At 50.1% G+C, this 24,553-nt stretch overlaps 3 protein-coding genes across 3 annotated transcripts in view; 1 reads left to right on the top strand and 2 right to left on the bottom strand.

The window, feature by feature from the left end:
- The window catches only part of LOC121866258 (proline-rich protein 36-like), an 84,473-nt gene extending 73,704 nt beyond the window's left edge, over nucleotides 1–10,769 (bottom strand). Inside the window, exons 1-2 of the mRNA XM_042365874.1 lie at nucleotides 9,598–10,769; nucleotides 7,567–9,490 (exon numbers count right to left, since the gene is read on the bottom strand). Coding sequence (XP_042221808.1) covers nucleotides 7,567–9,490; nucleotides 9,598–10,769 — 3,096 coding nt within the window. The remainder of the gene's footprint in view (nucleotides 1–7,566; nucleotides 9,491–9,597) is intronic.
- A 608-nt stretch (nucleotides 10,770–11,377) lies between these two features.
- On the bottom strand, nucleotides 11,378–18,664 carry LOC121866257 (extensin-like). Its single transcript, XM_042365873.1, has 3 exons — nucleotides 18,633–18,664; nucleotides 18,343–18,400; nucleotides 11,378–13,747 (listed from the first exon to the last, which is right to left on the bottom strand). Exons 1-3 carry the CDS (start codon nucleotides 18,662–18,664, stop codon nucleotides 11,378–11,380), a joined length of 2,460 nt encoding a protein of 819 aa, XP_042221807.1.
- A 4,734-nt stretch (nucleotides 18,665–23,398) lies between these two features.
- LOC121866253 (inter-alpha-trypsin inhibitor heavy chain H4-like) overlaps nucleotides 23,399–24,553 on the top strand; it is a 39,649-nt gene continuing 38,494 nt past the window's right edge. The window contains exon 1 of the mRNA XM_042365865.1: nucleotides 23,399–23,527. Coding sequence (XP_042221799.1) covers nucleotides 23,399–23,527 — 129 coding nt within the window. The remainder of the gene's footprint in view (nucleotides 23,528–24,553) is intronic.

Raw genomic sequence — 24,553 nt, 5'->3', positions numbered from 1 at the left:
GTCACCCACATAGTCTGGCCCACACACACACACGCGCACACACACGCACACACACACACACACACACACACACACGCCAGACAGACGCTAATGTATGAAACGTTTCGACCCCTCTAACTAAATACAGTATAACACTCAGTATGATGGGAGTTATATGTTAAATATCCCCGTGAAGTATAGCCTTAAATAGTATCATCGTCGGGTAGGTATAACCATGAGCTATATTATTTAACTTATATATCTACCGAAATATAGGTCAATGTTTTTTAATTGAATAGAATTGTATGTATGGATGGATGGATGGATGGATGGATGTATGTATGTATGTATGTATCAAGGTTATATATCCTGTTAAAATATACCGTGAGAGATATAGAACATATTTTAGGTGATATATCTGCCGAAATATAACGAAGTATATTTGTTTGAATGTAACTCAATAGAACTTTATATATTGACATTAAAATTCCTCTGAAATATATCTCGATTAAATTTTTAACCAGATGTAACCTGGAAATAGATCTTTATTTATGGGGTAAAAATCTTATGAAATATAGATTGGTCATGACCCTTACCTCCCCAGCTACATCAGTATCACACAACAGGTTACAACGACGCTGAAATAGTCGCCGACGTTTACCTGAAGCTACCTAGACCTGATGTAGCGTTTGTACAGGTGGATATGTGTACACGTGACACATTCATACACACACACACACACACACACACACACACACACACACACACATACACATACAAAGGTATTTATGAAGACCGTGTGATATTTTAAGCCTCAATAACTTTGTATGTCAATATGATAGAAAACCAATCTGTAAACACTTCGTTCATTTCTAGCTGAGAAAGAGAGAGGGGGGGGGGGGTCAGCCGATAAAGTCTACGGTGTTCTTCCGCCGCGTTTCACTTACTGCTGCTATAACCTGTAATAATATGCAGTCAGGTGTTGGTTATGTTGACTGGTAGAAATATTTGTGTAATAATTGTTGTTAAAACTTTGTATATTCACATTTAATAAACTATTTTACAGTTACATATTTGGGGAATGGGTTTCGAATTACAAATTATATACAAGTAACATAAGTGACACAAATAAGACATATATCAACTAGATGGGGAAAAGCTCAAACTACAGTTCATTTTCAACATAGTGACAGTGCAAGAAGTAGTGTTTACTGGGAGTGAATACACTGGTTTATTACAAGTTATTGATAATTTTACAATGGTTGGGACTGGGCTGTTCTTATAGCGATCAGTTCGTGCACGTATGGGCTGGATGCGGTTGTGGTGTCGAACAGCAATTCTCGGGCTAGGGATCTCAGGTGGAAGTAGGAGCCGGTGTCGGGGATGGTGTAGAAGCTTCTTACCAAATTTGCAGATGAGGTCGTGGTGATGGTTAGTGAGAGTCGAAAGGGTCAGTGTGTTGAGCGCTTCTTGATATGTGGAGTAGGAAGGGGAGAATAATCTTGCATGCCCTCTTTTGCACTTTTCTAGGTGTTTACGTTGTGTGGCATTTAGAGTGAAGACCAGGTGGGGAGTGCCAGGTGAGCTTGGGAAGTATGAATGTTGTGTAAACACTGAGGAGCTCGGGTGCAGGAACTCCGAGGGACTTGAGTCGGCGGAGGAGGTGGAGACGGAAACTGGAGGATTTGACAACTTCACTGACGTGGTTTCCAATTTAGTTTGTTTTCTATGGTGACGCCGAGGAGCTTCGTGGAATCTACAACCTGGAGTGTGTTCGGACCTAAAGTAATGGAAGGAGGTGGGACAATGTCGGAGGAGAGGTTGATGTACATAACCATGGTCTTGGTATGGTTGATGGTGACATGGTTGTTGGTGGCCCAGTTTTGGAGACTGTTCAATAAATCCTGAAGGGCGGTATAGTTGGGAGCAGAATTGTTGACGCTGATCCCAATGGTGGAGTCGTCGACATATTTCCAGCGAGCAGGAGTTTCTCTTAGGGCATCATTGATGAGCATATGAAGTGTGTGTGTGTGTGTGTGTCTCGCCATAAATAAAATCCTGTGAAATTTATATTACAGCGAAATCCAATTTAGTGTGTGCTGCACCATCACAGCACACAGGCCAAGTTGAACCATCACAGCACAGTATTAAGCTGCACCATCACAGCACACAGGCCAAGTTGAACCATCACAGCACAGTATTAAGCTGCACCAATAACAGACATCATCCACAAGTACATTACAGCTTCATTACCTACTTTGTCTTGCCTCTAAACCTGTTCTGACCTCCAGCCAATTTACCAAATGTGATGAACTACAGCCATTTGATTACAATAATCGTGTAGCGTTACAGTAGTGTCGTATTACAGTCCGCAGGCGTTGTGTTACATTACAGTAGTGTCGTGTTACAGTTCGCAGGCATTGTGTTACATTACAGTAGTGTCGTGTTACAGTCCGCAGGTGTTGTGTTACAGTCCGCAGGTGTTGTGTTACTTTACAGTTGTGTCGTGTTACAGTTCGCAGGCGTTGTGTTACATTACAGTAGTGTCATGTTACAGTGCACAGGCGTTGTTACATTACAGTAGTGTCATGTTACAGTGCACAGGCGTTGTTACATTACAGTAGTGTCATGTTACAGTCCGCAGGCGTTGTGTTACATTACAGTAGTGTCGTGTTACAGTCCACAGGCGTTGTGGTACATTACAGTAGTGTCGTGTTACAGTCCACAGGCTGTGTGTTACATTACAGTAGTGTCGTGTTACAGTCCGCAGGCGTTGTGTTACGTTACAGTAGTGTCGTGTTACAGTCCGCAGGCGTTGTGTTACATTACAGTAGTGTCGTGTTACAGTCCGCAGGCGTTGTGTTACATTACAGTAGTGTCGTGTTACAGTCCGCAGGCGTTGTGTTACATTACAGTAGTGTCGTGTTACAGTCCGCAGGCGTTGTGTTACATTACAGTAGTGTCGTGTTACAGTCTGCAGGCGTTGTGTTACATTACAGTAGTGTCGTGTTACAGTCTGCAGGTGGTGTGTTACATTACAGTAGTGTCGTGTTACAGTCCGCAGGCGTTGTGTTACATTACAGTCGTGTCGTGTTACAGTCCGCAGGCGTTGTGTTACGTTACAGTAGTGTCGTGTTACAGTCCGCAGGCATTGTGTTACATTACAGTAGTGTCGTGTTACAGTCTGCAGGCGTTGTGTTACATTACAGTAGTGTCGTGTTACAGTTCGCAGGTGTTGTGTTACTTTACAGTTGTGTCGTGTTACAGTCCGCAGGTGTTGTGTTACATTACAGTAGTGTCGTGTTACAGTCCGCAGGCGTTGTGTTACATTACAGTAGTGTCGTGTTACAGTCCGCAGGCGTTGTGTTACATTACAGTAGTGTCGTGTTACAGTCCGTATGTTGTTACATTACAGTAGTGTCGTGTTACAGTCCGCAGGTGTTGTGTTACATTACAGTAGTGTCGTGTTACAGTCCGCAGGCGGTGTGTTACGTTACAGTAGTGTCGTGTTACAGTCCGCAGGTGTTGTGTTACGTTACAGTAGTGTCGTGTTACAGTCCGCAGGTGTTGTGTTACGTTACAGTAGTGTCGTGTTACAGTCCGCAGGTGTTGTGTTACGTTACAGTAGTGTCGTGTTACAGTCCGCAGGTGTTGTGTTACGTTGCTGTAGTGTCGTGTTACAGTCCGCAGGTGTTGTGTTATGTTACAGTAGTGTCGTGTTACAGTCCGCAGGTGTTGTGTTACGTTACAGTAGTGTCGTGTTACAGTCCGCAGGTGTTTTGCATTACAGTAGTGTCGTGTTACAGTCCGCAGGTGTTGTGTTACATTACAGTAGTGTCGTGTTACAGTCCGCAGGCTGTGTGTTACATTACAGTAGTGTCGTGTTACAGTCCGCAGGCTGTGTTACATTACAGTAGTGTCGTGTTACAGTCCGCAGGTGTTGTGTTACATTACAGTAGTGTCGTGTTACAGTCCGCAGGTGTTGTGTTACGTTACAGTAGTGTCGTGTTACAGTCCGCAGGCGTTGTGTTACATTACAGTAGTGTCGTGTTACATTCCGCAGGTGTTGTGTTACGTTACAGTAGTGTCGTGTTACAGTCCGCAGGTGTTGTGTTACATTACAGTAGTGTCGTGTTACAGTCCGCAGGTGTTGTGTTACGTTACAGTAGTGTCGTGTTATAGTACAGAGGTATTGTATTACGTATTTACTAATCGTGTAGCGTTACAGTAGTGTCGTGTTATAGTACAGAGACATTATGTTACATAGTGTCCTGTAACCCGCTGTGTCCTTGTTGTGTTTACAGCGGTGTGTAAACATGTCTATCGTGTTTGTTTGTAAGCCAATCTGTTTTCCATTGCAGACACGTCCGTAAGAAACACCCCGGTGTCTTGTTTACACTCTTCAATAAAAAGACTCTCAGTTTTATCTCCTAAGCTCTAGGAGATAAAATATTTCTCAGCAATTCCTCTACCTGCTATGAATAGACATATATCTCTTAATTTAATTTCTGTTGGGGATTAAGAGATATTTTCTTAAACCCTGAGAAATACTTCAATAGTGTGGGTCTGTTTATTCTTTCTGGCGAAGTAAAATAAGTCGTACAATATCATGTTTATTGTCGTGCATTAAAGTGAAGATCTCTGGCATAAGTTTGTATATTACTCTTGAGAACAAAAGAAATATCTCACAACTTACTTGGTATCAGTGATCTTGTATGCAACGATTTTCTCTCTGTTATTGTTGTCGATCTAAAAATGTCACGAGTGCATTGCATATCTTCATAAAAAAAAATGTTTGCTTAAATTTTTTATTGCAAATGGTAAAAGAAATCGTAAATTTAATGATTGAAGTTTGATAATCTTTAGAAACTCCTAACTATTTTTTTTCTAGATTGTATATTGTTAAAAGACTGGTATGTTCATTTATATCACATAGTCTCCAAAGATTCGTTGGTAATTAATCCATTTAATCTTTTAACCCGTTCCAATGTTATTTAACTCTTTCCAGTATTATTTCATGTGTTTTAATCACATTTAAACGCATTTTAATAATATTTAACGAGTTTTAATAATATTCAATGCTTTTTGATAATATTTAACTAGTTTCAATAATATTTAACGAGTTCCAATAATATTTTTCATACGCGCTATCTTGGTCTAGCTTGCAACTCAACAAGCAGAGAGATTTCAGGGCAGTTTTTCTCGTTTCTCGTTATTCTCTGGGCGGCAGACAGGAAGGAGCGCCTCCCCTTGTGTAAGATATTTAGGAGGGCAGGTTAACTCTGCTCTCCCGCCCGCCATGACTACTACAACTCAACACCAGACACCGAAGTCTCCTACAGCGCCTCAAATATATCCAAGAGTCGGACATTTATTGAATATTAGATTTCTACCTTATTTTACCTCTATTTTACTTTAATATTAACTAACTATTTGTTATTTTTATTGTTGTTTTTCATATTTGGACTTCTTAGGGATTATGGTGGGTTTTATTAGATTATGGGATTCTGTTCGGTGTGAAAATATGACGGATATAGTGTAAACAAAATATTTTCAGTTGGATGGAGAACCACACGTGCTATCTTTTCAATGTTTTCAAGAATATAAATTTTTGGGGGATATGATAATTCTTCTGGCATTATGAGAAAGAGAGAGAGATGTAGAGAAAGATAGAGACCGAAAGACAGACAGAGACCGAAAGACAGACAGAGAGAGACAGACAAACAGACAGAGAATGTATTACTGCAGGTCACTAACAGAAACCTGAACTGGAAGAGTAACCTGGAATTGGTACTATAACTGCGAGGCTTCCATTATCAGGGTTATTTTAATAATAATAATAATAATAATAATAATAATAATAATAATAATAATAATAATATCATCATAATAACAATAATAATAATACCGAACAAAGAAACGAAACAGACAAAAATTACACAAAGGAAAATGAAAAATGAAGAGAGGAGGAAGAACAGGAATTACAAAATGAATAATTAAACACAGTAATTATCTGAACCTTGAATAAACTAAGGAAGGAGAAAAAGAAATGAAGATAAAAACGGCGAGAGAGAGAGAGTGTGTAAGAAAGTAAAGAGAATAAGAGCGAATAAAATACGTATATGTATAGGATAAAGGCAATAAATAAAGGAAATAAAAGAAATATAGAAAAACAGAGGTAATAAATGTGTTGACGTAGAGAATAACAATAAACAAAGGAAGTAAAAGAGAATACACAATAAGAGGTGAAAAATGCGTCGTGTTGAAGATTATAGAAGAGGGACAACAGAGAATGAGGGGGGGAGGTGATGAGAGGAAGGAGAGAATGGACGTGATAATGTGTGGTAGTTGAGGGAAGGGAGAGAAATGAAAGTGAGAGAGGGTGTACGGGAGGGGACAGGGAGAGTGAGATCGAATGTTTAGGAAGGGTGAGGTGTGTTGCATTCTCCTCTCCTCTTCCTCCTCTCCTCTTCCTCTTCACTCCTCTCCTCTCCTCTTCCTCTCTCTCTCCTTCTCTTCCGCACATGATAACCTGTATTATGTTGGTTCATTACATGGGCCAGACTGTGGTGAAACCTCCACTTTCTCCTCTCACCCTCCCTCCCTCTCCTCCCCCCTTCTCTCACCTCCCCTCCCTCTCCTCCCCCCTTCTCCTCCCTCCCTCGCCCTCTCCTCTTCCTCTCATTCACTCTTCCTCCTCTCTTCCCTTTCTTCCTCCTCCTCCCTCCCTCTTTTTACCTCGTCTCTCTTCTTTAGCAGGAAAGCAGTGGCGTAAATGTACGAGGAGGAGGAGGAGGAGGGGGAGGGGGAGGGGGGAAGAATGGTAGGAAGGAGGAGGGAGAAGAGAGGAGGAAGAATGAGGAGGGAGAGGAGGAAAGAGAAAGAGAGTAAGATGTAAAGGAATAAAACAGGACTAGAAGAAAGGAATAAATGTAAAGAAAGAAAAAGACAAAGAGAAAGAGATAAAGAAATAAAAACCAGAGATGAAAGAGAGAGAGAGATAGAGATAAAAGGGGGGTGAGATAAAAAAGAGAGAGAAGAGATGAGGATAAAAAGGAGATAGAGATAAAAGAGATGAGCAAAGAGATAAAAAGAGATGGTAAAAAGAGATAGACATAAAAGAGATGATAGAGATAAAAAGAGATGAGAGATAAAGAGATTGAATAGGGGAGATAAAGGGGAGATGGACAAAGGGAGATGAGACATAGGGAGATGGGGATAAAAGGAGATGGGGATAGGGGATGGACATAGGGGATGGGATAAAGGGGATGGGGAATAAGGGGGATTGGGGCGCAAGGGGATGGGGATAAAGGGGGATGGGGATAAAGGGGATGGGGATAAAAGGGAGACAGAGCACATCAATACAAAATGCCAAACTCTGCCCAAAATCTGTCCCTGAAGCATGGCCTTAAGTGCCTCCTCTCACTTAATTTCTCGGGCTTGTTCTGAAAAAAATAAAATCCATCAAAAATAGATCCTGGTACGTCACTTCCGGTAAATACATTTGTTTGTTTGTTTACTTTTTGTTTTTATTGTATGGTGCTGATAGAGGCGGGGGGTACTGATAGAGGCGGGAAGGCGTGGTACCTGATGAGGGAGGCGGGGAAGGCGTGGGTACTGATAGAGCCGGGGAAGGCGTGGGTGCCTGATGGGGGCGGGGAAGGCGTGGGTGCTGGTGGGTGCTGATGGGGGCGGGGAAGGCGTGGGTGCTGATGGGGGCGGGGGGGCGTGGGTGCTGGTGGGCAGGGAAGGCGTGGGTACTGATGGGGCGGGGAAGGCGTGGGTGCTGGTGAAGGGCGGGCTGATGGGGCGGGGAGGCGTGGGTACTGATGGGGCGGGAGGGCGTGGGTACTGATGGGGGCGGGGAGGCGTGGGCTGATAGGGGGAGGTGGGTGCGTCTGGGGGCAGGGCGTGGGTGACTGATGGGGCGGGTAGAGGTACTGGTGGGGGCGGGAAGGCGTGGGTGCCTGATGGGGCGGGGGAGGCGTGGGTACTGGTGGGGAGGCGGGGAGGCTGGGTGCTGATGAGGGCGGGGGCGTGGGTACTGGTAGAGGCGGGGAGGCGTGGGTGCTGATGGGGGCGGGGAGGCGTGGGTGCTGATGGGGCGGGGAAGGCGTGGGGTTTGATGGGGCGGGGAGGCGTGGGTGCTGGTAGGCGGGGAAGGCGTGGGTGACTGATGGGGGCGGGAAGGTGTGGGTGCTGATAGAGGCGGGGATGGTGTGGGGGCTGGAGGGGCGGGGGCGTGGGTGCTGATAGAGGCGGGAGCGTGGGTGTAGTGATAGAGGCGGGGAAGGCGTGGGTGCTGATAGAGCGGGGAAGGCGTGGGTGCTGATGGAGGCGGGGAAGGGCGGTGCTGATGAGGCGGGAAGGCGTGGGTGCTGATGGGGCGGGAAGGCGTGGGTGCATGATAGGGGCGGGGGAGGCGTGGGCTGATAGAGGGGCGGGGAAGGCGTGGGTGCTGATGGGGCGGGGGAGGGTGCTGATGGGGCGGGGGAAGGCGTGGTGCTGATGTGGGGGCGGGGAGGGGCGTGGGTACTGATGGGGCGGGGAAGGGCGTGGGTGCTGATGGGGCGGGGAAGGCGTGGGTGCGATGAGGGCGGGGGAAGGCGTGGTGCTGATGGGCAGGCGTGGGTGCTGATGGGGCGGGAAGGCTGGGTTGCTGGGGCCAGGGAGAGAGGCGTGGGTGCACTGATAGAGGCAGGGGAAGGCGTGGGTGCTGGTAGGGGCGGGAGGCGTGGGTGCTGAGGCGGGGAAGGCGTGGTGCAGTGAGGCGGGGCTGGTACTGATAGAGGCCGGGGAAGGCGAGCCGGGAGAGGGTGTGGGTGAGGGCGGGGAGAGGCGTGGGTGCAGTGGGGACAGGGGAGGCGTGGGTAGCTGATGGGGCGGGGAAGGCGTGGGTGCTGATGGGGGCCGGGAAGGGCGTGGGTGCTGATGGGGGCGGGGGAAGGCGTGGGTACTGCTGATGGGGGCGGGGAGGGCGTGGGTGCTGATAGGGGGCGGGAAGGTGTGGGTACTGATGGGGCGGGGGAGGCGTGTGGGTGTGATGGGGCGGGGAGGGGTGGGTAGTGATAGAGGCGGGGGGAAGGCGTGGGTACTGGTAGAGGCGGGGAAGGCGTGGGTGCACTGATGGGGGCGGGGAGGCGTGGGTGCACTGATGGGGGCGGGGGAAGGCGTGGGTGCTGATGGGGCGGGAAGGCGTGGGTACTTATAGAGGCGGGAAGGCGTGGGTGCTGATGGGGCGGGGAAGGCGTGGGTGCTGATAGGGGGGGGAAGGCGTGGGTGCCTGATGGGGCGGGGAGGCGTGGGTACTGATGGGGGCGGGGAAGGCGTGGGTGCTGATGGGGCGGGGAAGGCGTGGGTGCTGATGGGGGCGGGAGGCGTGGGTGCGATGGGGGGCGGGGCTGGGTACTGATAGGCGGGGAAGGCGTGGGTACTGATAGAGGCGGGGAAGGCGTGGGTACTGATAGGGGCGGGAAGGCGTGGGTACTGATAGGCGGGGGAAGGTGTGGTACTGATAAGGCGGGGAAGGTGTGGGTGCTAGAGAGCGGGGGAAGGTGTGGGTACTGGTGAGGGGCAGGAGGTGTGGGTGCTGATGGGAGGCGGGGAAGGTGTGGGTACTAGTAGAGGCGGAAGGCGTTGACTGATGAGAGGCGGGGAAGGCGTGGTGACTGGGAGGCGGGGAAGGTGTGGGTACTGATAGAGGCGGGGAAGGCGTGGGTACTGGTGGGGGCGGGGAGGCGTGGGTGCTGATAAGGCGGGGAAGGCGTGGGTGACTGATGGGGGCGGGGAGGTGTGGAGATGGGGAGATGGGGGCGGGGGGTGGGTACTGATGGGGCAGGGGAGGCGTGGGTGCTGATGGGGGCGGGAAGGCGTGGTGCTGATGGGGGCGGGGAAGGCGTGGGTACTGATGGGGGGCGGGGAAGGCGTGGGTACTGATAGAGGCGGGGGAAGGCGTGGCACTGATAGAGGCGGGAAGGCGTGGGTACTGATAGAGGCGGGGAAGCGTGGCACTGGATAGAGGCGGAAGGCGGGTACTGATAGAGGGCGGGGAAGGCGTGGGTACTGATAGAGGCGGGGAAGGCGTGGGTACTGATAGAGGCGGGGGAAGTGGGTACTGATAGAGGCGGGGAAGGCGGGTACTGATAGAGGCGGGGAAGGTGGGTACTGATAGAGGCGGAGAAGGCGGGTACTGATAGAGGCGGGGAAGGTGTGGGTACTGATAGAGGCGGGGAAGGTGTGGGTACTGGTAGAGGCGGGGGAAGGTGGGTACTGGTAGAGGCGGGGAAGGTGGGGGTACTATAGAGGCGGGAAGGCGTGGGTACTGGTAGAGGCGGGGAAGGCGGGTACTGATAGAGGCGGGGAAGGTGGGTACTGATAGAGGCGGGGTTGTGGGTGCTGCAGAGGCGGGGAAGGTGGGTACCGGATAGAGGCGGGGAAGGTGTGGCTGACAGAGGGGAAGGCGTGGGCACTGGATAGAAGGGAAGGCGGGTACTGATAGAGGCGGGGAAGGTGTGGATAGAGATAGAGGCGGGTGGGTACTGATAGAGGGAAGGCGTGGGTACTGAGAGGCGGGGAAGGCGTGGGTACTGATAGAGGCGGGGAAGGTGTGGGTACTGATAGAGGCGAAGGCGTGGGTACAGAGGCGGGGAAGGTGTGGGGCCTGGATAGAGGCGGGGGAAGGCGTGGGTGCTGATAGAGGCGGGAAGGTGTGGGTACTGATAGAGTGAAGGTGTGGGTACTGGTAGAGCGGGAAGGTGGGTACTGATAGAGGCGGGGGAAGGTGGGTACATAGAGGCGGGGAAGGCGTGGGTACTGATAGAGGCGTGGGGGCGGGGTACTGATAGAGGCGGGGAAGGTGTGGGTACTGATAGAGGGGAAGGCGTGGCACTGTGCAGAGGCGGGGGAAGGCGTGGGTAATGAGGAGAGGGAAGGCGTGGGTACTGATAGAGGCGGGAAGGTGTGTGGGTACTGATAGAGGCGGGGGAAGGCGTGGGTACTGATAGAGGCAGAAGAGAAGAGGTGGGGGGTAACATAGAGGCGGGGAAGGTGTGGGTACGATAGAGGCGGGAAGTGTGGTACTGATAGAGGCGGGGAAGGTGGGTAATGATAGAGGCGGAAGGTGGGTACTGATAGAGGCGAAGGTGGGTACTGATAGAGGCGGGGAAGGTGGGTACTGACAGAGGCGGGAAGGCGTGGGGTACTGATAGAGGAAGGGAAGGCGGTACTGGATAGAGGCGGGGAAGGCGGGTACTGATAGAGGCGGGGAAGGTGTGGGTACTGATAGAGGCGGGAAGGTGTGGGTACTGATAGAGGCGGGGAAGGTTAACTGACAGAGGCGGGGAAGGATGGGCACTGATAGAGGTGTGGGTACTGGATAGAGGCGGGGAAGGTGTGGGTACTAATATAGAGGCGGGGAAGGTGTGGGTACTGGTAGAGGCGGGTGGGTACTGACAGAGGCGGGGAAGGCGGGGTACTGATAGAGGCGGGGAAGGTGTGGGTACTGATAGAGGCGGGGAAGGCGTGGTACTGATAGAGGCGGAAGGTGAGATAGAGAAGAGGGGAAGGCGTGGGTACTGATAGAGGCGGGAAAGGCGGGTACTGATAGAGGCGGGAAGGCGTGGGTACTGATAGAGGCGGGAAGGCGTGGGTACTGATAGAGGCGGGGGAAGGCGTGGGTACTGATAGAGGGGGAAGGTGTAGATAGAGATAGAGGCGGGGAAGGCGTGGGTACTGATAGAGGCGGGGAAGGCGTGGGTACTGATAGAGGCGGGAAGGCGTGGATACTGATAGAGGAAGACGGGTGGCCTGATAGAGGCGGGGAAGGTGGGTACTGATAGAGGCGGGAAGGCGTGGGTACTGATAGAGGCGGGGAAGGTGTGGGTACTGATAGAGGCGGGGAAGGGTACTGATAGAGGCGGGGAAGGCGTGGGTACTGATAGAGGCGGGGAAGGTGGGTACTGATAGAGGCGGGGAAGGCGGGTACTGATAGAGGCGGGGAAGGTGTGGGTACTGAGAGGCGGGGAAGGTGTGGGTACTGGTAGAGGCGGGAAGGTGTGGGTACTGTAGAGGCGGGGGAAGGTGTGGGTACTGGTAGAGGCGGGGAAGGCGGGTACTGATAGAGGCGGGGGGGTGGGTACGATAGAGGGGGGGAAGGCGTGGGTACTGATAGAGGGGGGAAGGTGTGGGTACTGGTAGAGGCGGGAAGGTGTGGGTACTGGTAGAGGCGGGAAGGTGTGGGTACTGCAGAGGCGGGAAGGCGTGGGTACTGATAGAGGCGAAGGGGTACTAATAGAGGCGGGAAGGCGTGTACTGATAGAGGCGGAAGGCGTGGGTACTGATAGAGGCGGGGAAGGCGTGGGTACTGATAGAGGGCGGGGAAGGCGGGTACTGATAGAGGTGAAGGCGTGGGTACTGATAGAGGCGGGGAAGGCGTGGGTACTGATAGAGGCGGGGAAGGCGTGGGTACTGATAGAGGTGAAGGTACTGATAGAGGCGGAGAAGGCGTGGGTACTGATATAGAGGCGGGAAGGCGGGTACTGATAGAGGCGAGGGAAGGCGTGGGTACTGATAGAGGCGAAGGTGGGTACTGATAGAGGCGGGAAGGTGTGGGTACTGAAGAGGCGGGAAGGTGTGGGTACTGTAGAGGCGGGAAGGTGGGTACATAGAGGCGGGGAAGGCGTGGGTACCAGAGGCGGGGAACGTGGCACTGATAGAGGCGGAAGGTGTGGGTACTGATAGAGGCGGGAAGGCGGGGTACTGGTAGAGGCGGGAAGGCGTGATACTGATAGAGGCGAAGGTGTGGTACTGATAGAGGCGGAAGGCGTGGGTACTGATAGAGGCGGGGAAGGCGTGGGTACTGATAGAGGCGGGGAAGGTAGATAGAGATAGGAGTGGGGAAGGCGTGGGTACTGATAGAGGCGAAGGCGTGGATACTGATAGAGGGCGGGAAGGCGTGGTACTGATAGAGGCGGGGAAGGTGGGTACTGATAGAGGCGGGAAGGCGTGGGTACTGATAGAGGCGGGGGAAGGCGGGTACTGATAGAGGCGGGGGAAGTGTGGGTACTGATAGAGGCGGGGAAGGTGGGTACTGGAGAGGCGAAGGTGTGGGTACTGGTAGAGGCGGGAAGGTGGGTACTGGTAGAGGCGGGGAAGGTGTGGGTACTATAGAGGCGGGGAAGGCGTGGGCACTGTAGAGGCGGGGAAGGGTGGGTACTGATAGAGGCGGGAAGGTGGGGTACTGATAGAGGCGGGAAGGTGTACTGGTAGAGGCGGGGAAGTGGATACTGATAGAGGGGGAAGGTGGGTACTGGATAGAGGCGGGGAAGGTGTGGGTACTGATAGAGGCGGGGAAGGCGTGGGTACTGATAGAGGCGAAGGTGTAGACAGAGATAGAGGCGGGGAAGGTGTGTACTACAGAGGCGGGAAGGCGGATACTGATAGAGGCGGGAAGGCGTGGTACTGGATAGAGGCGGGGAAGGTGGGTAATGATAGAGGCGGGGAAGGCGGGTACTGATAGAGGCGGGGAAGGCGTGGGTACTGACAGAGGCGGGGAAGGTGTGGGTACTGATAGAGGAAGGCGTGTGGGTACTGGATAGAGGCGGAAGGCGTGGGTACTGATAGAGGCGGGAAGGCGTGGGTCTGATAGAGGCGGGGAAGGTGTGGGTACTGATAGAGGCGGGGAAGGTGGGTACTGATAGAGGCGGGAAGGTGTGGGTACTGATAGAGGCGGGGAAGGCGTGGGTACTGATAGAGGCGGGGAAGGCGGGTACTGGATAGAGGCGGGAAGGTGGGTACCAATAGAGGCGGGGAAGGTGTGGGTACTGGTAGAGGGCGGGGAAGGTGTGGGTACTGATAGAGGCGGGGAAGGCGTGGTACTGATAGAGGCGGGGAAGGTGTGGGTACTATTGAGAGGCGGGAAGGTGTGGGTACTGATAGAGGCGGGGGTGTGGGTACTGATAGAGGCGGGAAGGGGTGGGGACCATTCTCTTTAACGCAGACAGACAGACAGACAGACAGACACTCGCACCGCCAGACTAGATCTCCAGATGAAATAGTAATGATGCTGATAACCTGGACAGTAGGTGAGGCAGTAGTAGAGGTAGTAGGTGAGGCAGTCGTAGGTAGGTGAGGCAGTAGGTGAAGGAGGAAAAATTACCTCCACCTAGTATGTAACTACCCGATTTGTTAATAAACGAGAATGCCCCTTGATGTTGTTTCCCCCTCCTTTATTCTCCTACTTCCTTTCATCACCTCTTCTGTGTCTCTTCTATTGTATCTCTGTAGTTAACTTAATTCCTTGTATCTAATCTTTCTGCTGTTCCTCGTTTAGTGTGTTGTTTTCAATTATTCCTGTTTATCACCCCTGTGTTGGTTTGTTTGTTTTCCTTCTTCTTTCTCTCACCCCCACCTTGTCTTCATCAGCCTCAACGCTTCACTTTCACTATAAATTAATTTATTAGGTCGACGCTTTCACCAAGATAGAAAGTTTACTCTTACTCAAGATGAGAAACTCCCTTTCCTTCACCCCAAAAATAAAGTTTCTTATCTTACTTTCACCCCAAAAATAAAGCCGATCTTACTTTCACCCCACCCCGCAAAAAATTAAGCTGATCTTACATACCACCAAAGAACTTCCATCTTTCTTCATTCTGTAGACACACGACTGACCACCACCAAACACTGACTGACTCACCACTCAACACTGACCGTTCCATCATCCAAACACCGACTGACTCACCCATCTAAATGGACTTACTCCACCCACCAAACACTGACTGACTCACCCACTAAACACTGACTGATTCACCCAAAAGAAACTCCCATGACTTTCACCCCAAAATGCTTCTTCCCACAAACAATTCTCCCTTTCAAATGAATTTCATACTGTGACCTAAAATAACTTTCTTATTTGACTCTAAAATGAATTTTTACTATTGCTTCCTATTTTATGACTGTCACCCCCAAACACCGACTGACTCACCCACCCAAACACTGACTGACTCACCAATCAAATACACTGACTGCTCCACCTCAAACATCCCGACTGACTCACCACCAAACACCGACCGACTGACTCACCCAAACATCGATGACTCACCGTTTGTGACTGATCACCACCAAACACTGACTGACCACTCACCAAACACTGACTGACTGATTCACCACTAAACACTGACTGACTCACCACTCAAACACTGACTGACTGCACCCACCAAAACACTGACTGACTCACCCACTCAAACACTGACTGACTCCACCCACCAAACACTGACTGAGCTCACCCACCAAACACTGACTGACCACCCACCCACACTGACTGACTCACCACCAACACTGACTGACTCACCCACCAAACACTGACTGACTCACCCACCAAACACTGACTGACTCACCACAAACACTGACTGACTCACACCCAAACACTGCTGACTCACCCCACCCAAACACTGACTGCTCACCCACCAAACACTGACTGACTCACCCACAAACACTGACTGACTCACCCACCAAACACTGACTGACTCACCCACAAACACTGACTGACTCACCCACCAAACACTGACTGCTCACCCACAAACACTGACTGACTCACCACCAAAACACTGACTGACTCACCCACCAAACACTGACTGACTCACCTAAAACACTGACTGACTCACCACCAAACACGGACTGACTCACCCACCAAACACGGACTGACTCACCCACCAAACACTGACTAGCTCACCCACCCAAACACTGACCGCTCACCCACCAAACACGACTGACTCACCACAAACACTGACTGACTCACCCACCCAAACACTGACTGACTCACCACAAACACTGACTGCTCACCCACCACCAAACACTGACTGACTCACCCACCCACCAAACACTGACTGACTCACCCACCCACAAAAACCTGTTGACTCACCCACCCACAAACACTGTGACTCACCCACCACCAAACACTGACTCTCACCCACCCACCAAACACTGTCTGACTCACCCACCCAACATGACTGACTCACCCACCAAACACTGACCACTCACCCACCAAACTTGACTGACTCACCCACCCAAACACTGACTGACTCTACCAAACACTGACTGACTCACCCACCAAAACACTGACTGACTCACCCACCAAAACACTGACTGACTCACCCACCAAAACAACTGACTCACCCACCAAAACACTGACTGACTCACCCACAAAACACTGACTGACTCACCCACCAAAACACTGACTGACTCACCTCAAGCCTGACTGGCTCACCCACCAAAACACTGACTGGCTCACCACCAAAACACTGACTGGCTCACCCACCAAAACACTGACTGACTCACCCACCAACACTGACTGACTCACCCACCAAAACACTGACTGACTCACCCACCAAACACTGACTGACTCACCCACCCAAACACTGACTGACTCACCCACCAAACACTGACTGACTCACCCACCCAAACACTGACTGACTCACCCACCCAAACACTGACTGACTCACCCACAAACACTGACGCTCACCCAAACACTGACTGACTCACCCACAAACACTGACTGACTCACACCAAACACACTGACTCACCCACCCAAACACTGACCACCACCAAACACTGACTGACTCACCCACCCAAACACTGACTGACTCACCCACCCAAACACTGACTGACTCACCCACCCAAACACTGACTGACTCACCCACTCAAACACTGACTGACTCACCCACCCAAACACTGACTGACTCACTCACCCACCCAAACACTGACTGTCTCACCCACCCAACACTGACTGACTGACTCACCCACCCAAACACTGACTGACTCCACCACTAACACTGACTGACTGACTCACCCACCCAAACACTGACTGACTCACCCACCCAAACACTGACTCACTCACCCACCCAAACACTGCTCACTCACCCACCCAAACACTGACTCACTCACCACCCAAACACTGACTCACTCACCCCACCCAAACAGCTCACTCACCCACCCAAACACTGACTCACTCACCCACCCAAACACTGACTGACTCACCCACCCAAACACTGACTCCTCACCCACCCAAACTGCACAAACACTGACTCACTCACACCCAAACACTGACTGACTCACCCATCCAAACACTGACTCACCCACCCAAACACTGACTGACTCACCCACCCAAACACTGACTGACTCACCCACCCAAACACTGACTGACTCACCCACCCAAACACTGACTGACTCACCCACCCAAACATGACTGACTCACACAAACACTGACTGACTCACCCACCCAAACACTGGCTGACTCACCCACCCCAAACACTGGCTGACTCACCCACCCAAACACTGACTGACTCACTCACCCAAACACTGACTGACTCACCCACCCAAACACTGACTGACGCTCACCCACCCAAACACTGACTGACTGACTCACCAAACACTGACTGTGACTCACCCACCCAAACACTGACTGACTGACTCACACCCAAACACTGATGACTACCCACCCAAACACTGGATGACTCACCAAACACTGATGACTCACACCACCACTGACTGACTCCACCCACCCCCTGACACTCACCCACCCAAACACTGACTCTACAAACACTGCAGCTCACCCACCCAAACACTGACTGACTGACTCACCCACCCAAACACTGACTGACTGACTCACCCACCCAAACACTGACTGACACTGACTCACCCACCCAAACACTGTGACTGACTCACCCACACCCAAACATGACTGACTACCCATCCAAACACTGACTGACTCACCACCCAAACACTGACGACTCATCCACCAAACACTGACTGACTCACCACCCAAACACTGACTGACTCACCATCAAACTTTGACTGACTCACCCACCCAAACACTGACTGACTCATCCACCCAAACACTGGACTCACCCACCCAAACACTGACTCACCCACAACACTGACTCACCCACCCAAACTGACTGACTCACCCACCCAACTGACTGACTCACCACCAAACACTGACTGACTCACCACCAAACACTGACTGACTCACCCACCCAACACTGATGTCACCCACAAACACACTGACTCCACAAACACTGACTGACTCCACCCAAACACTGACTGACTCACCCACCCAAACACTGACTGACTCAAAACACACTTACGTAGCGTCAACAAGTAGAGATTAGTATGACCTCCGGAAACTGAATTAAGGTTAACTAGATTCAGCTGCTCTCTCTCTCTCTCTCTCTCTCTCTCTCTCTCTCTCTCTCTCTCTCTTCTCTCTCTCTCTCTCTCTCTCTCTCTTCCTTCATGTCATCCATCCACCTTACCTCCTTTTCTTTGCCCTCCTCCTCTGTCCACCTCCTCCTCCCTGATTCTCCTCCCCCTCTTCCTATTCCTCCTTCTCTTCTTCCTCTTCCTCCTTCTCTTCCTCCTCCTCCTCCTTGCAGTAATAAAAAGGGTTGTTATCGCGCACCAGTGAACTGAAGGGAAGGGACGAAGGAGGAGGAGGAAGGAAGGAGGAAGGAGAGGGGGGAGGATGGAGGAAGAGGTGTAGGGGGGACACAATCAGTGCTTAAAGTATTCATGGAGGTTATTGAGAAGTGGAGAGAGAGAGAAAGAAGTACACAAATTGAAAGGGTTAGAATGAAAGTGAGGAGAGCGAGAAAACTAGCCCCCAGTAACCAGACGGTCCTCCGTGAACCATATTGCTGTGAATGTCCCTCAGAGATGACTGTCGGGCCCCGTCGGCTTCTTTGAGTTGAAGAGAGAGAGAGCCAATCAGTATAGGTGTTACGTCACTAGTCCGGGGTGTGGGTGGGTAGGGTTGGGTCGGTAGGGTTGGAGTGGGTAGGGTTAGGTGGGCAGGGTTGGGTGGGCAGGGGTGGGTGGGTAGGGTTGGGTGGGCAGGGGTGGGTGGTCATGGAGTGGAGTGGTCAGGTGTGTTGAACATATGGGCAGCTTGGGAACGGACAGACAGGGGGCGTGGCGTCGTGGGCGGTGTGTGTGTGTGTGTGTGTGTGTGTGTGTGTGTGTGTGTGTGTGTGTGTGTGTGTGTGTGTGTGTGTGTGTGTGTGTGTGTGTGTGTGTGTGTGTGTGTGTGTGTGCACTAGACAAACCAGACAGGTATGTACTGTATATATTTTTCGAGTAAACGTTGAGAATTATTTAGAAAGAAGATGAATGTTTGGGCTGAAATGTTTATACCAAAATAGAAACTAAGAGAGAGAGAGTGTTTGTGTGTTTGTGTCTGTGTTTGTATGTATGTGTCAATATGTTTGTGTCAGTCTGTTTGTGCGTGTCTCACTGTGTGTTTGTAGAGACGACTTTGGCTGGTAACTAAGAGGCGTGATCTACCTGTAGTTAAGTTACCTGGACGTGAGAGTTAATTAACATCTGAAGTGTTTAATTTGGGGGTTTTTTTGCTTCTGGTAACAGTTTAGAGCCTGGGTTGGTAACACTGATCTCTTACGGAAGATAGATAGATAGATAGATAGATGTTCACGTTATTTCATCATGTTCATGGGCAGTGCAGGTGTACAGTGAGGGGAAGCGAGAGTGAGAGAGAGAGAGAGAGAGGCAGAGGTGGATGGGGAAGCGAGAAAGAGGTGGAGAATCAGAAAGAGAGAGAGTGAGGGGAGAAATAGAGAGAATTAAAGATGGGAGAAATGAGAATGGAGGAAACAGAGAGTGAAAGGATAATATAAAGTGGAGAGAGTGAGGGAAAGAGAGAGAGAGAGAGAGAGGGAAGGCACTTGTGACAGTCCAGGGGGTGAGGGAGGAGGCAGGTGGTTAAGGGGAAGAGGGGGAAACTATATCATTCATATTCTCTCTCTCTCTCTCTCTCCTGAAAGGAAGAGAGAGGAAGAAGATATAGAAGAGAGACGGGTGATAGAGATAGAAAGAGAGAGGAGAAGGAAGAGAGAGAGAGAGAGAGAGGAGAGTTACTATTATATAACAAAGGCTGATTCTGTCTGGTTGCCACGTGTGTGTGTGTGTTACTCCTAGTTGTTCCTTTATGTAGTGTGTGTGTGTGTGTGTGTGTGTGTGTGTGTGTGGTAACAGTGTTGGTGATAATTAATAATGCTAGTTGTTATGTTTAGTAGTAGTAGTAGTAATAGTAGTAGTAGTAGTAGTAGTAGTAGTAGTAGTAGTAGTAAGATCATCTAACACCATTCAACATAGTACCACCCTCTTCACACACACACACACACACACACACACACACACACACACACACACACACGGCCATTTTCGACACGTATACATGTAGGTGAGAGGGTAGGGGAAGGGGGGAGGGGTGAGAGAGGGGGAGGGAGGAGGGGGTTAGAGGGGGGGAGAGGTAAGGAGGGGGATATTTGCAGGGGTAAAAATAGACACGGGAGTAGGAAAAGGAGGTGTTTTGGAATGGATGGAGGATTGGCTGGGTGGATGGATGGCTAGGTGGATGGATAGTTGTTTGGATAGATGGGTAGATGATTTGGATAGATGGACGGATGGATAGAGTGGTGGATGGATAGAGTGATAACCTGAACTACGGACAGAGTAAGAGAGAGAGAGAGAGAGAGGTGACACCATCTGGGTCCTGCAGCTGGTGTTGGCCTCTACCACACCAACACCTTCCCTCTTCCTCCCAGGTGGTCCTGACAGCTGGTGGCTTAAGTCCCCCAGGTGGAAAACGGCTGGTTGAAGATATTGGGGAGGTACGATGTAGTGGTTGTGGCAGGAGAGAGTGTGTGTGTGTTTACACCCCCTGCGAGCTGCTCGTCGAGACCAATGACAACCGTTTACCTCCTAACCCAACTTTATAACTGGCCCGTTTACAGCCAATAGGAGGAGACACTGTAAGCTGTTCGCCTTGACCAATAACAACCTTCGACCTCCACGCCCGAGGTTAAAACTGGTTCTTGTTGAATCCAAAACAGTAAACAATGAAATTTACGAATATCCTTCCATAAAATGAATTGAAACTCGAAAATGTGTTTAAATAAATGAATAATGTATTTATATCAATTAAATTTAAAGTAATATATATATATATATATATATATATATATATATATATATATATATATATATATATATATATATATATCTACTTTGCAATTTTTTGGACAGTTGTTATTAAAGAGATGAATTGGATATTGGATACAACATGAAATGACTCGTCAGTACTTTGTCAGATAAATGTCACTGAAATTTGTGTAAATATATGAATCGTAAAGGACAGAAAAAATAAAAACAAAGTAATTGGTAAAAAAAATGGTCATTTGTACATGTATATATGTTTAAACTAATCACTTATCTAATACAAATTAATACAAAATAAATTTACGCTGTTTTTGCTACATTTTAGCTGTGTTTGCTATAATACAGTGTGTGGGGGGGCTGGGCAGGGGTGCTAAACGCTACAATTTAGCGGTCATTAACGCACCAATTTTTGTATTTTTTTGGATATTTTTGGCGCGCCTTCATGACTTGTCCAGTGTTGGGGTCAGCTGACACACACAATATAAACACTAATTGTTTGTTTGCATATTTTTTACGTTCCGGCGCTGTGTTTGTACAGGAGGCGAGTTTATGGTTGTTTGTTTGTTTGGGGGTGACTAATATGTATGTGCTCTCTCTCTCTCTCTCTCTCTCTCTCTCTCTCTCTCTCTCTCTCTCTCTCTCTCTCCTCTCTCTTCCTCTCTCTCTCTCTCTCTCTCTCTCTCTCTCTCTCTCTCTCTCTCTCTCTCTCTCATTGTACCATCTATTCGTGCTGAACAGACGTGACACTGGATGAAATGAAAGAATTAATTATATATATATATATACTATATATATATATATATATATATATATATATATATATATATATATATATATATATATATATACACAAAGAGAGAGAGAGAGAGACCATCTATCTACTCAACTGAATGGCCCTGCAGTCAATCCGCGCCACCCATCCAAGAGCCGCCCACCTCCCTCGCCACCCACCGCCAGACCCTCACCCTCACACCACCCATTCACCCACGAGTTCCCCACCACTCTCACACGTTCACACCCACACCTACCGACCCACCACACCCTCACCCACCACCACACCCTCACACCCACCCACCCACCACCACCTCGCCGCCTACCACCACCCATGGGCGTGAGGTGTGCTGGATATATTCACCACACATAGCTGTCTACCGCAATTTCTTAAAGGAGATCTCCCTTCAGCTTCATGATCCTCCGCCGCCCGCCGCCCGCCGCCCGCCCGCGCCTCTGTGACGGAATGTTATTATGGCACTGGTCAAGGCTGTGTTACGGCGTGGTAATAGTGTGATGGTATGTAACGGTGTTGTGACGGCCAGTGGGCATGTGATTATTAAGGAACTCTGCTGTGAAATAATGGGTGTACGGACCTGTTACTGGGTGTACGGACCTGTAACGGGGTGTATGGACCTGTAACGGGGTGTATGGACTTCGGTGTGGTGGGACTGTAACGGGTGTATGGACCTGTAACGGGTGTATGGACCTGTACGGGTGTAGGACCTGTAACAGGGTGTATGGACCTGTAACGGGGTGTATGGACCTTATGGACCTGTAATGGACCTGTAACGGGGTGTATGGACCTGTAACGGGTGTATGGACCTAACAGGGTGTATGGACCTGTAACAGGGGTGTATGGACCTGTAACGGGGTGTATGGACCTGTAACAGGGTGTATGGACCTGTAACAGGGTGTATGGACCTGTAACAGGGGTGTATGGACCTGTAACAGGGTGTATGGACCTGTAACAGGGTGTATGGACCTGTAACGGGGTGTATGGACCTGTAACGGGGTTTATTAAAGGTGAATATAATAATATTTTAACAACAATTATTACACAAATATTTCTACCAGTCAACATAACCAACACCTAACTCCAGGTTATAGCAGCAGTAAGTGAAACGCGGCAGGAGAATACCGTAGACTTATCGTGTCTTCTCTCTCTCTCTCTCTCTCTCTCTCTCTCTCTCTCTCCTCTCTCTCTCTCTCTCTCTCTCTCTCTCTCTCTCTCTCTCTCTCTCTACCCTGAAATAAGGTCAGCCAATGTTTACACCCTACACCACGCTTGCTAAACAACATCTACTACTTACAATTCACCAAGTTAATAACACACCCATATTTAACATTTTCTCTCGGGAATTCCCTGCGTTAATGAATGTTTATGTGAGCACCTGACGTTCATAATTGTGGTTAGTAATACACCTGACGTTCATAATTGTGGTTAGTAATACACCTGACGTTCATAATTGTGGTTAGTAATACACCTGACGTTCATAAGTGAGATATGTGACTTGTTTTACCTATTGTTCGTCTATCTGACGTTCATTATTGCTGTTTGTTATAGTATATCTAATGTGTTTTAGCATACCTGATTCTAGTGTGACACTTGTGGCTCTGTAACACACCTGTCTTATATATGACACACACACACAAACCTGTCTATAACACACCTGTCTTGGTCAACAGGGAGCGGGAGACCTCCAGGTTCAGAGTGGATGTGACGGTGGCCGAGCAGGACGAGGTCATCTTCTACCTCACCTACGAGGTAAGTGAGGGGTGAGGTAAGTCTCTCCCTGAGGTGAGGGTAAGTCTCTACCTGAGGGGTGAGGTAAGTCTCTACCTGAGGTGGTAAGTCTCTACCTGAGGGGTGAGGTAAGTCTCTACCTGAGGGGTGAGGTAAGTCTCTACCTGAGGGGTGAGGTAAGTCTCTCACCTGAGGGGAGTGAGGTAAGTCTCTACCTGAGGGGTGAGTGAGTCTCTACCTGAGGGGTGAGGTAAGTCTCTACCTGAGGTGAGGTAAGTCTCTACCTGAGGGGTGGTAAGTCTCTACCTGAGGGGTGGTGAGTCTCTACCTGAGGGGTGAGGTGAGTCTCTACTGAGGGTGAGGTAAGTCTCTACCTGAGGGGTGAGGTAAGTCTCTACCTGAGGGTGGTAAGTCTCTACCTGAGGGGTGAGGGTAAGTCTCTACCTGAGGGGTGAGGTAAGTCTCTACCTGAGGTGAGGTGAGTCTCTACCTGAGGGGTGAGGTAAGTCTCTACCGAGGGGTGGTAGAGTCTCTACCTGAGGGGTGAGGTAAGTCTCTACCTGGGGGTGAGGTCTCTCCTGAGGGGTGGTGGGGTCTCTACCTGAGGGTGGTAAGTCTCTACCTGCGGGGGTGAGGTAAGTCTCTCCTGAGGTGAGGTAAGTCTCTACCTGAGGGGTGAGGTAAGTCTCTACCTGAGGGGTGAGGTAAGTCTCTACCTGAGGGGTGGTAAGTCTCTACCTGAGGGTGAGGTAAGTCTCTACCTGAGGGGTGAGGTAAGTCTCTACCTGAGGGTGAGGTAAGTCTCTACCTGAGGGGTGAGGTAAGTCTCTACCTGAGGGGTGAGGTAAGTCTCTACCTGGGGGTGAGGTAAGTCTCTACCTGAGGGGTGAGGTAAGTCTACCTGAGGGGTGAGGTAAGTCTCTACCTGAGGGTGAGGTGAGTCTCTACCTGAGGGGTGGGGAATCTCCCTGAGGGGGTGAGGTAAGTCTCTACCTGAGGGGTGAGGTAAGTCTCTCCTTGAGGGGTGAGGTAAGTCTCTACCTGAGG

This window comes from Homarus americanus, unplaced genomic scaffold, assembly GCF_018991925.1.
Source record: "Homarus americanus isolate GMGI-L3 unplaced genomic scaffold, GMGI_Hamer_2.0 scaffold29328, whole genome shotgun sequence".
Classification (NCBI taxonomy): domain Eukaryota; kingdom Metazoa; phylum Arthropoda; class Malacostraca; order Decapoda; family Nephropidae; genus Homarus; species Homarus americanus.
The sequence above is the reverse complement of the archived record's forward strand: the minus strand, read 5'-3'. Positions and strand labels throughout refer to the sequence as shown.